The sequence below is a fragment of the Tachyglossus aculeatus genome, chromosome 15 (assembly GCF_015852505.1).
Source record: "Tachyglossus aculeatus isolate mTacAcu1 chromosome 15, mTacAcu1.pri, whole genome shotgun sequence".
NCBI lineage: Eukaryota > Metazoa > Chordata > Mammalia > Monotremata > Tachyglossidae > Tachyglossus > Tachyglossus aculeatus.
In genome coordinates, this window is record NC_052080.1 from 24,612,382 (window position 1) to 24,630,404 (window position 18,023).

The 18,023-nt window shown below is 42.6% G+C and overlaps 1 protein-coding gene across 7 annotated transcripts; it reads left to right on the top strand.

The window, feature by feature from the left end:
* The first annotated feature begins 488 nt into the window (after positions 1–488).
* ZNF207 (zinc finger protein 207) lies at positions 489–16,332 on the top strand. 7 transcript variants are annotated; one of them, XM_038757372.1, is made up of 13 exons: positions 489–606; positions 6,535–6,661; positions 7,437–7,575; positions 8,152–8,322; positions 8,472–8,547; positions 9,003–9,050; positions 10,235–10,305; positions 10,876–11,033; positions 12,916–13,008; positions 14,054–14,296; positions 15,109–15,271; positions 15,459–15,642; positions 15,860–16,332. In XM_038757372.1, the coding sequence occupies exons 1-12, from the start codon at positions 566–568 to the stop codon at positions 15,617–15,619; spliced, it is 1,491 nt and encodes a 496-aa protein (XP_038613300.1). In that variant the 5' UTR covers positions 489–565; the 3' UTR covers positions 15,620–15,642; positions 15,860–16,332. The 7 variants fall into 7 exon arrangements, with proteins under 7 accessions (XP_038613300.1, XP_038613299.1, XP_038613301.1 ...); XM_038757371.1 differs by having other exon boundaries at positions 15,459–16,332; XM_038757373.1 differs by having other exon boundaries at positions 8,155–8,322; positions 15,459–16,332.
* The last annotated feature ends 1,691 nt before the right edge of the window (positions 16,333–18,023 follow it).

The following is an 18,023-nucleotide window of genomic DNA, read 5'->3' on the forward strand; positions in this document are numbered from 1 at the left end:
AACTCACTTCGCTTCTCTGGGCCTCAGTTCCCTCATCTGTAAAATGGGGATGAAGACTGCGAGCCCCCCGTGGGACAACCTGATCACCCTGTCACCTCCCCAGTGCTTAGAACAGTGCTTTGCCCATAGTAAGCGCTTAGACCCCATCTCTGCCAATTGTCAGCTGGGTGACTTTGGGCAAATCACTTCGCCTCTCTGGGCCTCAGTTCCCTCATGTGTAAAACGGGGGTGAAGACTGCGAGCCCCCCGTGGGACAACCCGATCACCCTGTCCCCAGCGCTTAGTACAGTGCTTTGCCCATAGTAGGCGCTTAATAAATGCTTAATAAAGGCCATCCTCCTCCTCATTAGGGTGGGGGAAGGCGCGAGGGGGGCCGCGCCAAAATGGCCTCCGGGCGTCTTGTTCGGGCCCAGCGGCTGACGTGAGCGGCGCCGCGAAGCACGACGGGAAGCGGAGAGGCCAGCGAGGTCGGCGGCCATTTTGTGCCCGTCGCCAGCGAGGCTCGGCTGGGCCGCCCTCGGTTCTTCATCTCTCCCCGTCGTCGCCTGCGTCCTCAGAGGTCGCCATGGGCCGCAAGAAGAAGAAGCAGCTGAAGCCCTGGTGCTGGTATCCTTCGCCGCAGGGCTGAGGGGAAGGGGGGGAGGCCCCATGGGGGGTCGTTACCACACGACCGTTGGGGCGAACCCTCGCCCGCCATCATCATCAATCGTATTTATTGAGCGCTTACTATGTGCAGAGCACTGTACTAAGCGCTTGGGAAGTACAAATTGGCAACATAGAGAGACAGTCCCTACCCAACAGTGGGCTCACAGTCTAAAAGGGGGGAGAGAAGGCCTTGGGCCATGGGGCAGAGAAGGCCAACGCCTCACAGGCCTCGCCTGGGGGCCCCCACGCGGCCTCGCCCCTTTTAATAATCAATCAATCAATCGTATTTATTGAGCGCTTACTGTGCGCAGAGCACTGTGCTAAGCGCTTGGGAAGGACAAGTTGGCAACATAGAGAGACGGTCCCTACCCAACAGTGGGCTCACAGTCTAATAGTATCACAGTATAATAATAAGAAGAAGAAGAACATATCTATTTTATTTATTTTATGTTGTTAGTATGTTTGGTTTTATTCTCTTGTCTCCCCCTATTAGACTGCGAGCCCACTGTTGGGTAGGAGCCGTCTCTATATGTTGCCAACTTGGACTTCCCAAGCGCTTAGTACAGGGCTCGGCACGCAGTAAGCGCTCAATAAATGCGATTGATTGATTGATTAATAATAATGGCATGTTTGGATGGCCGCCTCCCCCTTCTAGACTGTGACGGTAGGGACCGTCTCGCTGTAATAATAATAATAATAATGATGATGGCTAAGCGCTGGGGAGGTTACAAGGTGATCCTCTTCCCCTCGTCCCCCTCCTCTCCCCCTCGTCCCCCTCTCCAACCCCCCCATCTTACCTCCTTCCCTTCCCCACAGCACCTGTATGTGTGTATATATGTTTGTACATAGTTATTACTCTATTTATTTTGCTTGTACATATCTATTCTATTTATTTTATGTTAGTATGTTTGGTTTTGTTCTCTGTCTCCCCCTTTTAGACTGTGAGCCCACTGTTGGGTAGGGACTGTCTCTAGATGTTGCCAACTTGGACTTCCCAAGCGCTTAGTACTGTGAGCTCTGCACACAGTAGGCGTTCAATGAATACGATTGATTGATAATAGTGGCATGTTTGGATGTCCGCCTCCCCCTTCTAGACTATGACGGTAGGGACCGTCTCGCTGTAATAATAATAATAATGGTGGCTAAGCGCTGGGGAGGTTACAAGGTGATCCTCTCCCCCTCCTCTCCCCCTCGTCCCCCTCTCCATCCCCCCATCTTACCTCCTTCCCTTCCCCACAGCACCTGTGTGTGTATGTGTGTGTGTATATATATATATATATATATATATATATACTTGTACATATTTATTACTCTGTTTATTTTACTTGTACATATCTATTCTATGTATTTTATTTTCTTAGTATGTTTGGTTTTGTTCTGTCTCCCCCTTCCAGACTGTGAGCCCACTGTTGGGTAGGGACCGTCTCTCTATGTTGCCAACTTGTACTTCCCAAGCGCTTAGTACAGTGCTCTGCACACAGTAAGCGTTCAATGAATACGATTGATTGATTGATTGACTAACAGTGCACACGGTCGGCGCTCAATAAATGCAGCGTGGCTTGGTGGAAGGGCCCGGCCTCTGGAGGCGGAGCCGCGTCTCAATTAATCAGTTATTTATTTTACTTGTACAGGCCTATTCTATTTATTTTATTTTGTTAATACGTTTGGTTTTGTTCTCTGTCTCCCCCTTCTAGACTGTGAGTCCTCTGTTGGGTAGGGACTGTCTCTATATGTTGCCAACTTGTACTTCCAAGCGCTTAGTACAGTGCTCTGCACACAGTAAGAGCTCAATAAATACGATTGATTAATAATAACGGCATGTTTGGATGTCCGCCTCCCTCTTCTAGACTATGACGGTAGGGGCCGTCTCTCTGTAATAGTAATAATAATAATGATGGCTAAGCGCTGGGGAGGTTACAAGGTGATCCTCTTCCCCTCTTCCCCCTCTCCATCCCCCCCCATCTTACCTCCTTCCCTTCCCCACAGCATCTGTATATATGTTTGTACATATTTATTACTCTATTTATTTTACTTGTACATATCTATTCTATTTATTTTGTTTTGTTAGTATGTTTGGTTTTGTTCCCTGTCTCCCCCTTTTAGACTGAGCCCACTGTTGGGTAGGGACTGTCTCTCTATGTTTCCAACTTGTACTTCCCAAGCGCTTAGTACAGTACTCTGCACACAGTAAGCACTCAATAAATGCGATTGATTGATTGATTAATAATAATGGCATGTTTGGATGTCTGCCTCCCCCTTCTAGACTATGACGGTAGGGACCGTCTCTCTGTAATAAAAATAATAATAATGATGGCTAAGCGCTGGGGAGGTTACAAGGTGATCAGGTGGTCCCACGGGGGGCTCACAGTCTTCATCCTCATGACTATGACGGTAGGGACCATCTCTCTATAATAATAATAATAATTAATAATAATGATGGCTTTTATTAAGCGCTTACTATGTGCAAAGCACTGTTCTAAGCGCTGGGGAGGTTACATGGTGATCAGGTTGTCCCACGGCGGGCTCACGGTCTTCATCCTCATGACTATGACGGTAGGGACCGTCTCTCTATAATAATAATATAATAATAATGATGATGGCATTTATTAAGCGCTCACTGTGTGCAAAGCACTGTTCTAAGCACTCGGGAGGTTACAAGGTGATCAGGTTGTCCAACGGGGAGCTCACGGTCTTCATCCTCATGACTATGACGGTAGGGACCGTCCCTCTATAATAATAATGATGATGGAATTTATTAAGCGCTCACTATGTGCAAAGCACTGTTCTAAGCGCTGGGGAGGTTACAAGGTGATCAGGTTGTCCCACGGGGGGCTCACGGTCTTCATCCTCATGACTATGACGGTAGGGACCATCTCTCTATAATAATAATAATAATAATGATGATGGCATTTATTAAGCGCTTACTATGTGCAATGCACTGTTCTAAGCGCTGGGGAGGTTACAAGGTGATCAGGTTGTCCCATGAGGGGGCTCACAGTCTTCATCCCCATTTTATAGATGTGGGAACTGAGGCCCAAAGAATAATAATGATGATGGTGGTGGTATTTGTTGAGCGCTTACTATGTGCAAAGCACTGTTCTAAGCGCTGGGAAGTTAAGTGACGTGACCAAAATCACACAGCTGACAAACGGCAGAGCCGGGATTAGAACCCATGACCTCTGATTCCCAAGCACGGGCTCTTGACGTTTAGCCACGTGGCTTCCCCAAATTTTAATTTTAATCATTTTAGTAGTGATGGCATGGGTTAAGCGCTTACTATGTGCAAAGCACTGTTGTAAGCGCTGGTGGGGGGGGATACAAGGTTCTGCCAGGACTGAGCATTTCCCCAACTCTTTCCTTTTGTAATGGTAGCCGTTAAGCGCTCCCCGTGTGTCAAACACTGTTCCAAGACCCTTCGGCCTGGCTCCCTGTCCTCTTTTTTCCCCGTCTCCCTTTGGGTTGGTAGAGAAGCAGCGTGGCTCAGTGGCCAGAGTCCGGGCTTGGGAGTCAGAGGTCTTGGGTTCAAATCCCGCCCTCTGCCACTTGTCAGCTGTGTGACTTTGGGCAAGTCGCTTCTCTTCTCTGGGCCTCAATGACCTCATCCGTAAAACGGAGATGAAGACTGTGAGCCCCCCGTGGGACGAGCTGATCACCTTGTAACCTCCCTAGCGCTTAGAACAGTGCTTTGCACATAGTAAGCAATTAATAAATGCCGTTACTATTATTATTATTATTGGGGGCCTTCCCGGAAGGTTTGGACTCAGTCTGGCCCAATGGAGGCCGCCGCCCCCACGTTTGGCCCGTCGGACAAGGCCAGAGAGCCTGGGTTTTGATGATGACCTTGGGCAAGTCACTTCACTTCTCTGGGCCTCAGTTCCCTCATCTGGAAAATGGGGATTAGGAGCGTGAGCTTCATGTAGGACAGGGACTGTGTCTAACCTGATTGTAATAGTAATAATGGTATTTAAGAGCTTATCACGTGCCAAGCACTGTTCTAAGCACTGGGGTGGATACAAGGTAATCAGGTTGTCCCACGTGGGGCTCACAGTCTTCATCCCCATTTTACAGATGAGGGAACTGAGGACCAGAGAAGCGAAGTGACTTGCCCAAAGTCACACAGCTGACAATTGGCGGAGCTGGGATTTGAACCCACGACCTCTGACTCCCAAACCCGGGCTCTTCCCAACGAGTCAGGCTGCTTCTCCAGTTTTTCCCCCACTCTTTTCCCCCCGGGGTGGTTGGATTCAAGAGCGTACCCCAGTTCATCATTTAGGAGAAGCAGCGGGGCTTTAGTGGCAAGAGCCCGGGATTGGGAGTCAGAGGTCGTGGGTTCTAATCCCGACTCTACCCCTTGTCAGCTGTGTGACTTGGGGCAACTCACTTAGCTGTGAGCAGTGATAACTGTGCTTCAGTTATCTGTAAAACGGGGATTAAGACTGTGAGGCCCCAGTGGGGCAGCCTGATTACCTTGTATCTACACTAGTGCTTAAAACATACATAGTAAGCGCTTAACAAATACCATCATCATCATCATTACCACCATCATTTATTGCTGTAACAGGAGAGGCCTGACTGCTATAGTCATTTCTTTCAAACATTTTCTGTTTTTCTTTGGCCATCTTGAAAGCTTTTAAAACGTAACCTTTTAAATCCACTGTTTAAGATCCTTGGAGAACCAAGGGAACCATTCTTGTGTGCCATTTCTTTTATTATAATAATAATATTTGTTAAGCGCTTACTATGTGCCAACCACCGTTCTAAGCGCCAGGGTAGATACAAGGTAATCAGGCTGTCCCACGTGGGGCTCACAGCCTTAATCCCCATTTTACAGATGAGGTAACTGAGGCCCAGAGAAGTTGTGACTTGCCCAGAGTCACACATCTGACAAGTGGCAGAGCTGGGATTAGAACCCTCCACCTCTGACTCGCAAGCCCAGGCTCTTTCCGCTAAACCATGCTGTTGCTCTATTTTCTTTATTTTAGTCCACTGAATAAGATTCTTGAAGAACTAAATGAAACGTTCTCATATGTCATTTCTTTTACTCTTAATTTGGGATAGGTGATGTGTAATTATAATAATAATAATGGTATTTAAGTGCTTACTATGTACCAGGCACTGTGCACTGGTGTGGCTACAAGCAAATCGAGTTGGAAACAGTCTCCGTCCCTTGTGGGGCTCACAGTCTCAATCCCGTTTTACACGAGGGAACCGAGGCCCAGAGAAGTGAAGTGACTTGTCCAAGATCACACAGCAGACAGGTGACAGAGTTGAGATTAGAACCCATGACCTTCTGACTCCCAGGCTTGTGCGCTGTCCCCATATGTCATGCTGGTATCCCAATATTTAGCATATTGCTTCGGTGTTTTAGTCTGATGGCATAGTAACCTGCTTTTTCTCCGCCTTCCCCCCCCCCAATTAGATTTTCTCTGTCAAAGGAACTCATGGAAACTAGCATTACTGTCTGGGTTGTCTTTTTTTTGTTGTTGTTGAGCTGTGGGTAACTTCGAAATAAAAAATACAGACTCCAGTCGAGAAATCCGCGCTATAAATTGAGCTTTTAAAATCAGTAGGTAGGTAATTCCCCAAAGAGAAACGTCCACAGCTATGTAAGTGCAGGTTTCAGTTTTCTAATGAAAGAATTCTAAACAACCTACCAAAACCTCTAAATGAAACCTAGCAAATCTGGATATTAAGCCATGAAATGTTGAAAATACTTCCTGCCACGTGGAGCTCAAATGTTACATTGGGTAGAATAATCGGGATTCAATGGGATTAAATTTATGTACTTTGTATAAATTATTCCCTTTGCAATTGCTGAATCAGATCATGAAGCAGTGTTTTCTTGAGATATCCAGTTTTGTGCTCTATTCCTTAACAAATCTAAAACAGGTATTGTAATAGGGATTTTGATGATGAGAAGATCCTTATTCAGCATCAAAAAGCAAAGCACTTTAAATGTCATATATGTCATAAGAAATTGTATACTGGACCTGGTTTAGCAATTCATTGTATGCAGGTAAGGTTTTGCTCTCCAGCTTTTAACACTTTTTAGCTTTTTGTAAAATGACTTTGCTAGAGTTAGGGAGAGATCTAGAGGAAATGTTTTCTTGCTTATTGTTAAATTTCTGTATTCAGCAGTACAGTTTATTGCAGTAGAAGAAACCAGAATGGGACAAGAATGAGTAGCACCATCAGGAACATGAACAACTCCTGTAATTTTGCATTTACATTGCTTAGATAGTATAAAATTGAGCAGATCCCTAAGTAATCTCCTGTGTGTTTCATTTAATGCTATATGTGGTCAATCTGCTGCATTAAGCTTGGAGTTTAGCACATACTAAATGAGGGTGTTAAAAAATGTTAACTTGTGGGAAGGGATTGTGCTTACCAACGCTGTTGTACTCTCCCAAGCGCTTAGTAGAGTGTTTTTGCAAACAGTAAGCACTCAATAAGTACCGCTGATTTTTTTAGTATTATAACTTGACAGGCAGTGTATGGTGCATGGCATCATAGTGAGGGACTGGGGTCTTAATAACAGGAAAATAACCATCAGCATTCCTTACTACTGTTCACCAGGCCTGGAGTTAGTGTTCATGGTATTGTTTTGTGGTGGTTGTATACCAGGCAGTCGCTACCATCCAGATAAACCCACCCCATCCTGTTAACTTATTGTAAGTAAGATACAGTATGTTAATTTTTGGCCTCAAGTCTCCTGACTGGATTTTTTTTTTAAAAAAAAAGCCTTGTGAAATATAATTTTACTGGGTGTTGGTGTCAAATCGTTGTTGCAGGTTCATAAGGAAACAATAGATGCTGTACCAAATGCTATACCTGGGAGAACAGATATCGAACTGGAAATCTATGGCATGGAGGGTATTCCGGAAAAAGATATGGATGAAAGGAGAAGACTGCTTGAACAGAAAACGCAAGGTAAATATTTCTAGGGCTCTGTGCCTCACATCCAAATTGACATCTAGCGATAACAGATTAAAAAAAAATTGATTGCACAGTCTGAAATATTGCACTTGAAAATTGGTTGAGGAAAGCAGAAGAGGCTTATTTGGAGTTAAGTTTGCAGAGGTTCACCTGAAGAATGTAAAGTCTTTTAGCGCAAAAGCCACACTCTAGCATCTTACACACTGTTGGAGCTTGGTAAACATTATTAGGAATTTGATTATGATGGTTGAAAACAGTTCAATTCCTAAGTGGAATCTGGGGATGGCGTTCACATATTCTTTGTGACCTCAAATGGGGAGCTTTGGCGTGGTCAGATGTTTTTACCTTCTCTTTTATTGCGATTAGAGAAGCTAGGTTTAAAAATTAAACTTTTTACTAATAGTATTATTTACCCTTTCTGGGTAAACCGGAGAGTGTCGCCAGGTGGTTTACACCGGGTTGCTGTGACAGTATTCTGAAGGACCTCAAGTTTCAAAACATGATTGCATGCTAAACACGTGGAAAATATTGTTGCAAGCTTGTAACTGCTGGCATTCGATTGCACCTTAGCAGAGAGCCAGAAAAAGAAGCAACAAGATGATTCCGATGAGTATGATGATGACGAATCTACAGCTTCAACCTCATTTCAACCACAACCCGTGCAGCCCCAGCAAGGATACATCCCCCCGATGGCACAGCCAGGATTGCCACCGGTGCCGGGGGCACCGGGAATGCCGCCAGGTAGTGCTGATTTCCTGACTACGAATAAGCCAACAGTTTTGCAGTTGTGTTCTGATGAAACTCCTGTGACTTGCATGTTTGTTACATCCTGCCTAACATCTAAGTATTAAATCAATAATGCTTTATATTCAAATGTTTTAAATTTACAGGTATTCCACCATTAATGCCAGGTGTTCCTCCTCTTATGCCGGGAATGCCACCAGTTATGCCAGGCATGCCACCTGGGTAAGAAACTCTTTGATTCTGTTGGCCCGGGCTCATTAAAAAATGGTTGTTGGTTTTTTCCCACCTGAAAAAGTGAATTTAAATAATTGGCATTAAATCCTCACCTTCTGAAGAAGTAACTGTAACCGTATAATTTTGTGGAACCTATAAAATCTTGAGGCTCAGAAATGGATTATAAGTTTAGATGGTTCAGAGAAAATACTTTGTGCCATCAATTGCACTTAACCATTGCTGTATTTAAGGTGATCGTAGACTATTCATTTCTGTGGTTTACAGCTCAGTGGACATCTTGAATTAGGAGCAAACTCTAGCTGATTTAACCAAAATTAATTTTATTTTGGGGTGCCCATACATTTTTTCTTGAATTTTATCGGATGTGACAGGTTTACAATACACTCTCCCAATGTGTTTTGAAAGTCACAGCTAGATTTTGATTTTGTCATACATTTTCACAGATTGCATCATCAGAGAAAATACACCCAGTCATTTTGCGGTGAAAACATGTAAGCATTTCATTCATAACGTGATTCAGGAGGTACATTCATAATGTCAATTATTGTGTACGATGGTGTCTGCCCAATTGACTTCAAGTTGCTTAACTTTCTCACTAACCATCTAACTCCTTAAATCTCATTGACACAGGCCTTAGAACTGAGGAATGTCGAAAAAATGATTGCTAGGTCCTCCAAAGTTAATTATAAAATATCGATTTTTGAATGTCTGAAGCTACCACCACCTATTTGGGGTTTTATTCCGATGCCTAGGGATCAATATTAGTTAGAAGCTAGCTTCATTTTCTACGCTGCCTATTTTAGTATAGCTATTGAGCTGTATACTCCTTTTTTCTTCTCTCCATTATAAAGTCCTAGTCCTACAGGAATGGAAAAAAAATTTGCAGTTTAGTTGATGAGAGTTGGATTCTCTACCTATAGGAAAGAAATGATTTTGTTTGGAAAACCATGGCAGTTGGTATTAATGTGGTCAGTTTCTAATTACAGACTGAGGTAGGTGTTAATTTTGCAGGAAGAACACTGCTATTCATCCTGAGATTTGGGTCTGAATGTTAATGATTGATTCAGATGAGAAATGATTCATTTTCTTTGTGTAGTTTGTGTCCTGAGGTCTAAACATGAGAAACAAACCCAGACTGCCAACACTGCCTATTAGGAAAGCTGGTAACCTGTCTGTTGGAACCGTAGGCTAGAATGGAGAAGTCAGTATTAAGCGCTTACTATGTGCATTAAATACTTCAGAGATTAACAGGACAACAGAGTTAGCAGACATGTTCTATGTTCTTGGCCCTCAGGGCTTTTGTTTCTAGTGAATTTTTACCTTCCCTTTTTTCTCTTTAACTGCTTATCTACAGTAGAGTGGCAAATTTGAAACTGATTTTGGGGGGCAACCTAGTAAAAATTAGTATAAAGTGTATTGTTGGGTCTAGCTACCGTTTTTGAAACAATTCAGGTGAGGAGATTGGGTCCTTTTTCGGGTAGAATTAACGGGGCTTTGTAATTACTCTGAAGAGGTGGTTTTCTGTTGTGTGGTTAAAAATGGACTGGTTTTGATTTTGGAAGTCAAGGCCTTTGGAGTTCTTGATTGGCTGTTACCTCCAACATTAGTCAAAATTCTGTCTGTTATCTCTTATTGGACTTTTAAATTTATGCATGTCTTATTTGTTTTTTAACAGAATGATGCCAATGGGTGGAATGTTGCCTCCTGGACCAGGAATACCGCCTCTGATGCCTGGAATGCCACCAGGTAAGAAATGTAAAACTGTTTTTATGGCAGACTTCAGTATTTTTAATTTTGGGTAAAAGTGGGGCATTTTCGTCGATTCTCCTTAACAGTCCTATTGCTTTGATTTTAGTTTGAACCTTTCTAGCATATTCTGCTTGTGATCAGTATCAGACCCTGAGGGCCATTTGTCACCATTTAGATTGGCATTATGCAACTTTTCAGGTATGCATCAAAATTGTAGTGACTTCGGCGTGATTTAAGATGAAAGGGTTATAGAACAATAAGGTTAAAAATCTGCTGTAATTTTTATTTTTTTATCATTGGGAGTTAGAAGTTCTTGCCTTTAAGCGCAATTTCTGCCCAACTGCTGCCACCGTCTAGCGATGTTTGAGAGGGAGAGAGGAAAGTTGAGAAGTTCAGTATGGGAAAAGGATGAGTGAATCACAGTGTTCAGATGTCACGTGGCCCTTTACGTATCGGGGCTATTTAGCTTTATTCAGGCGATTTCTGGAAGAGTAGGTTTCCTCCCCCACCCCGAATCAAAGTCATTGTTTTAAGTGGCTGGCCCTAAAGCTCCTTCCGTGTTTCCAGGTATGCCGCCACCCGTTCCTCGTCCTGGTATGCCTCCCTTGACGCAAGCGCAGGCTGTGACAGCGCCCGGCATTCTTAATAGACCCCCTGCTCCTACTGCAGCGGTTCCTACCCCACAGCCTCCAGTTACTAAGCCACTTTTCCCCAGCGCTGGCCAGGTAAGCTGTGAAATGCATGAAAGTGGGCTTTTACACTGTAAGCGGGATATGTCTATTCAGTTATATTCACGGTTGACTATTTCTAGCCTTTGCACATAGCCTTTTGATCCTGTGAGTACGCTGACTTGAGGGGATGGAAGGAAAGGTGGCTTATGTCCTTCAAGGGCGTTTTAAAGTACTACAGTCTTAGAGGATTGCAGATGGTCTCAGAAGAACCATTTAGAGGGATTTTGGTTCCTTCTGAGCAAGTCCTTTAGGACTGCATGCAGCTCACATAAACCCCTTCTTAGTAACGGGGACCCTTTTCCCAGGACAGGAGCCCCCCAAACCCACAAATCTTCAGTAATAACTTTAGAGTTTCACTCTGTTAGAGAAGCTGCATGGCCTAGTGGAAAGAGGATGGGCCTAGGATTCAGAGGAAGTGGGTTCTAACCACTTGTCTGCTGTGCGACCACGAGCAAGTCCCTTGAATTCTCTGTGCCTCCGTTCCCTCATCTGTAAAATGGGGATCAAGAGTGCAAGGCCCATGGGGGACATGGAATGTGCCCAACCTAATCTTGTAATAATAATAATAATAACAATAATCGTGATGGCATTTAAGCGCTTACTCTGTGCGAAGCGCTGTTCTAAGCCCTGGGGGGATACAAGGTGATCAGGTTGTCCCACGTAGGGCTCACAGTCTTAATCACCATTTTACAGATGAGATAACAGGCTCAGAGAAGTTAAGTGATTGGCCCAAGTTCACACAACAGACATGCGGCGGAACAGGGATTAGAACCCATGACCTCTGACTCCTAAACCCCGGGATCTTTCCACTGAACCATGCTGCCCAGCGCTTAATGTACAGGGCCTGGCATGTAATAAGTGTTTAAAAAAAGATGCCAGGAAAAAAAAAAGATACTGGTACCAGTTGAGTCTTGCTGTGTTTTAAGCAGACTTGGTCAAGCTTCCCTGCTATGTACACAAATTCAGAAAATACTAAAATGGTATATTCTTCCTGGCTTTTGGCTCTGGTTGGACCAGAACCATGCAAGTGCCAGAGAGAGGGGAATGAACGAGGCCCAAAAAATGTTTTTCTGTTCCATTGCCACTTTTAAGATTGTTTTAAATAACAGGATTTCTGTTGAGAATACTTTAGGATTGGAGGGTAGTTTGAGCTTAAGTCGTTGATCCGCTTAGTACAAGCGCTTAGTACAGTGCTCTGCACACAGTAAGAGCTCAATAAATACGATTGATGATGATGATGATCCGTCTTGATGGCTTATTCATTAAATTAATTGTGTTATAGTATCTGTTAGGTGCTCGCTGTGTGTCAAGCACTGTTCAAAGCGCCGGGGATAGATACCAGTTTATCCGACTGGATGTAGTCCCTGTCCCACTGGAGCTCAACAGTCTCAATAGGAGGAGCTTTGTTTAATATTCTTTTATCGGTTAAAAGTCGCTTGGATTCAGCCTTTGAAATTTTTGAATGTACAGATGCATTTGTAAGATGGGGTGAAGTTCTCCTATAGTCAACATGTTTTAAAACCATGTGGAGTCTAGTCAACTTGTAAGATTTCATTGATGTCCTTGAGTGGCTCACCTGCTTCAAAATGAGGCAGGTTTTAATAAGGGAGAATTATTTTTCGTTTGAATTACTGAGTAACGGGAAAATCGTTCAAGGCTTGTGACGATTTGATTGTGGTAGTTTTGTAAGTGAATTGTGTTCAAACAGCACTTGAACAGTTAAGTGCTGAACAGTCACTCTATACCAGGAAGATAATTTGTCATTTATAGAAATTCAGTCATTAGGGTAAAAAAAAAAAAAAGAAGTCTACCACATGGCATATATTTACCCATTTGTTTGGAGACTTTTCACCGTTTCCTTTTTTTTATGCTACAGATGGGGACACCTGTCACAAGCTCAAGTACAGCTTCATCCAATTCAGAAAATCTGTCTGCACCTTCTAAAGCTCTGTTTCCTAGCACAGCTCAAGTATGCAGGAAGTTGCAGTTTAAAATAATTGCTTCACAACTTAACCCTTTGGACCCGATATCTAATCAAAGTCTAAAAGTTCTTCTAAACATCTTTAGTAGTACGATTGCTGTTTTTATGTGTAGTTAGTTACGAAAAGCAAAATTACAGATCCCAAGGCATGAATGACAAATCCTGAAAGTGATCACTTTTCCAGAGACTGGTGGGGGGAAAACCCTCAAACTCCCATGGTTCTAAAGGGTTAAAAAAAAAAGCATGTAAGCAGCAAATGCATTTTAGTGGCCAGTAGTTAACTTGATGCATGATTAAGCTATATTGGTATATGCTTTTGAATCTGATGCATCATATTTAATGTAGGGAGACTTGTCTATAGTCATTGAAATTTTTGGCTATGTTAAGCACAAAGAACTGATAGCATTAGTGACTTGGTCAAAAGGCCCCGTAAATCTACCTTAACTTGGTTCTTCTTTTCGAAGAATAAAGTTTTCGAAGGAAGATCTATAGGTTGCTGTGTAAAAGAAAAAAAAATGAACTTGCAGTCTCTTGCCTTTAAAAAGATGTAGAATTAATTTTAGTTATTATTGATACTGGCTATTTTTGTTGGGTTTTAAGGATTCGACACTAAATTGTTAATAGTTACTAACATTTTAGAGTTGCATTACAGAATAGTGACAATACAAAAACTCACAGTATTCCGCCACGCTGTAATTGATTAATGTAGTCTGGAGTAATTAGAGGCTTTGTAAACTTTTTCAATGAAGGCTAAGAAAATTCTTCAAATTTTAAACATAGAGGATTTTCACTGATTTGTGTTTGGTTGTGGCTTTCACCCAGCATCCTTGTTGTTCTTTTAGAGTGTATTGAATTTGTGGGGCTTTTGGTGTGTGCATATTTAGTTGCTTTAATATTTTTTAAAGGCTGTGAGCTTACTGTGGCTAGCTTATGTTATCTGTGCTTTAGTTGGAAATTTGAGTATCGGTAGTACTATGTTTGTGGTAAAGCTATTTGATCAGTTTACTTTGCTGATGAGGATTATGTTTTACAGGCTCAGGCGGCTGTTCAGGGTCCCGTTGGTACTGATTTCAAGCCTTTAAATAGTACCCCAGCAACAACCACAGAGCCTCCCAAACCTACATTCCCTGCTTATACACAGTCTACCGCTTCAACCACTACTACAACAAACAGCACTGCAGCTAAACCAGCTGCTTCTATAACAAGTAAGCCTGCAACACTTACCACAACCAGTGCAACCAGTAAGTTGATCCACCCAGATGAGGATATATCATTGGTAAGTTTACAGGGTTTATAAAGTCTGGTCAACACCACTGTTAGCATAGTATACCCCAGCTTGTACTGAGAGAAATGTTAAAAATGCAAGTATATCTTCCATGTTCCGTTCATCGTGAGTGAAGTCTCGGATAATCTGTTTAATGGTTCGGTTCTAGCATCTCATGCCTTAAATACTTGATTGGCTTTATCTGAGTCAGCCCTATGACATTTGAATTTCAATGTGATCGCCTTTGAGTGTGACTGTGCCAAAAAAAAAAAACCCAAATGCCCTCTATCCTCTATTCTCCTTATTCCATTTTAGCTCTGCGGGCGTGATTTAAGCACTTAGGTGAAAGAGTGAGTAGTCGGAATCTTCCATCCGCAGAAGCCAAAATCAAGTGCTTAAAGGAAAGTCAGCACCCTGTAAATCTCAGTTATAGCTCTGTGCTCCAGCATCTGGTGGGGGGTGTGGATACAGAGAAGATAGGGATGGCAAGTGTCCAGATGGTTCTTTGTCGACAGTTGGTTGCGTTTGAGAGATTGGAAGCTGAATTTAATCAGAAGGGTGTGTAAACCATTCTTTTAGTTCCAGGCTAGTTCTAGTCACCCCCCAGAAATGAACAATTCTTAATTAGCTGGTTGTTTTCCATAGTAAAAGGATTAAAATGTTCAGTTTTGTGATTACAACAAAATGTTTAAAGAAGGCTCGCCTGACTTAAAAGCAAGGTTCGGGTATTGCTTTCCCGTGTGTGGGAGTTCTGCATAATTACTGTATGGTCGGTTGCCTTTATTGTTTTATAAAGATGTTTTTGGCCTATGTTCCATTCTTAGGAAGAGCGAAGAGCACAGTTACCTAAATATCAACGTAATCTTCCTCGGCCAGGACAGGCCCCCTTAGGTAATCCGCCCGTTGGACCAATTGGAGGAATGATGCCACCGCAACCGGGGATTCCTCCACAACCACAAGGAATGAGACCCCCAATGCCGCCTCATGGTATTCTTTCTTTGCCTTTTTCCTTACACGTTTACTCGGATGGTGGGGAGTCGATCATAGAACCCCTTCTTTATTGAGTATTTCGGCGTATATAGTTACCTGGTGGTTTTTTAAAGAGTTTGTTGGTGGAGTTCTGCCAAGTCCTTTTTACCCATTCTCTGCATTTTAAATTGTGTTTTATTTGTAGGTCAGTATGGCGGTCATCATCAGGGTATGCCAGGGTACCTTCCTGGGGCTATACCTCCGTATGGGCAGGGACCCCCAATGGTACCTCCCTACCAAGGTGGGCCTCCTCGACCGCCAATGGGAATGAGACCTCCTGTGATGTCGCAAGGAGGCCGTTACTGATGTTACTTCACGCAGTTTAATAGGTTTGGAGATTAAACCTTTTCTCATCTTGTGCTGTTTATATAGCCGAGCTTCCCGTCAATTAAGGCTTCATTGTGACTTTAAAACAGTATCTTCTCACAGTACCAAGAACTATTGGACATTTTGTTTTACTTGGGAAAAGTGATTTGGAATAAAAGCAGGAGTTTTCCCTGATGTTGCAATTTATACTGTATGGCTTCTTTTTCATGTTTCATCTAGGTTTTTAGAAGTGAAGTATAGTAAATATGGTTCGTTAAATTGTGAAGGCGCTGGAATTACATGAACATACCATCTTAAAGGCAAGTTCTGTAACATTATGTTGCTATTGGTAAAGTGATGCCTTCACAGCATTTCTGATGCTGTTGGACTTCACGTCCCCAACATAGCTTGGTGAGGGCTGTAACTGTTTCCAAGTACCTGTAAATTGGAAGTCTGAGTGTGTAACAGTATTTAATGTATTTAGAGTTGCTCATGTTGCAGGGCTTTAAAAAAAGAAACAACAAACAAAAAAAAAAAACCTGACCCACTAAGTCATGTGACTTTCTGTACTGTTAAACTTCATTGTAATAAAATGAGAGAACCATTTATGCCTTTTTATTCATGGCCAGCTGTGGACCACTGCCTGCAAGGTTTGTACATATGCATGCCAAAGTAGATGTCCACAAATAATAAAATGCATAATTTCTGGTGCACTTTTGATATTCTTGGATTCTATTGGAATTAGGGTCTCTTTTAGCTGCATGTTCTAAATTGCTTATTCCTGGGCTAGTAGACATAGCCCTTTCAGTGAGTATAAATGTTTAGGCATAAAAATCTAGGGGTCACCTTTCATGTGTCTATCATTCCATAATGGGTATAAATGGTATGGCTTTCTTCCTAGTGCTTTCTTTCTTTGGTTTCCAAGTAGAGGTTTAAGATGGGAATGTTGATAATGGCCTCCCTCCATCCTTTTATTTTCTCCCTTGCCACACCCTCTAACGGACTGTATAGAGCCTAGTGCCAGACACATTAGCTGACCTGACAATTTGATAAGCAGACTAGTTTGCCTGGACCTTAGAAATCTCCCAAGGGAACATGTCTAGAGGCTGCCGCTAAATTTGGAATGTTCCTATCCTAAAAGCGTTAGACACTCAGCCCTATGCTGTCTCACCACCGGAGTACGTTTGAGAGCTTATGCTTGGATATTTTTGACGGCTAGAAGCATCTGTTTAGTATATAATTTCCTAATTGTAATGCTGAGCATCTCCTATAAGTGACTGACTTGAAGTTTACGGTACCTTATGGTCTACATGTAAAGCATAGCCATTTAATGTATCCTGGTCAAAGATTTATACTAATTATTGCGAATATTCAGAACTTGAGACGATTTCCCTTCTCCTTATTAATAGATTGTCATCAAGTTTCTGCATGGCTTATAAACCCACCATTGTCAATTTTTGTGTGTTCGCTGCATCGAAAAGAATGAACTTTTGAACCAAAAGGAAAGCGTGTCCAAATCAGTACTATTCTTAGCTTAGATCATATAAAGCTTGGGCAACCCAGCCAAATTGATCTGACTGTAAAATTTTGCCCCACTTTTTTGATGCTCAGAAATCTTGGATAGACAAGCCATCCTTAACTTGTGAAATGAAATGTTTGGATGGATCAGCTCTCTCCTGGGTGACGCTTACTTGTCTATCTTGAGAGAGAGGACTGGACTATTTGGTCTTGCTATTTCTTTTTTAACTCTGAGTTTGATGTCTACTATGATCTAAGCACTAACCAGCTGTTTTAGACAATAAATGGCATAAATTTCTATTGACTGCAAGCTGACTACTAATCACGTCCTGCATTGATATAGGGGAGGTGGTGGCATCTAGGAAGGAAGTGAGTCTAAAAAAGTATTTTACAGGCAATATTCTGAAACGACTTAAGTTCATTGTTTTAAAAGAAGGTGCTCAGCATTTCAGCTTAGTTAAATCTGGTAGAATTAAGAGGGAAGGCATCTTTCCAGAACCCGTTATTACCAAGATAGAAATTTAATCGTGGCCTTGGGTATAAGGCCTCCTCCCCACAGAGCGAATTATTGACCTATCTATTTTTTGAATCCTGCTAGTAGTCTCATGTTGGCTTGGGAGGTATCTGCCCGTATAAAGCTCTGTTAAACCCGTTTATCAGAGGAGGTTATTTTTCCACTGCGACAATTCTAAGAATTAAGGGCTTGTGGCCCCTATCGTTTTTTTGTTAGAAATCTTGCGGTAGAGCCTTTTTGTTCCATAGGTCATAGATTCAAGTGATCCACGGAACTGTGGAGGGATGCACTTGTAGTGTACTTTTTTTTTTCCCTCCCTCCCAAGGAGACAGCTGGCAGGGCTGCCCCTCATCTCCCTTTTAAAAAAGAGAT

Bases quoted from the DNA above. Each gene is read 5' to 3' on its own strand.
- ZNF207 (XM_038757371.1), top strand. From the start codon at position 566: ATGGGCCGCAAGAAGAAGAAGCAGCTGAAGCCCTGGTGCTG. The intron at 8,323-8,471 runs GTAGTGCTGATT...TTAAATTTACAG, and splicing joins GGCACCGGGAATGCCGCCAG to GTATTCCACCATTAATGCCA. The intron at 14,297-15,108 runs GTAAGTTTACAG...TTCCATTCTTAG, and splicing joins CAGATGAGGATATATCATTG to GAAGAGCGAAGAGCACAGTT.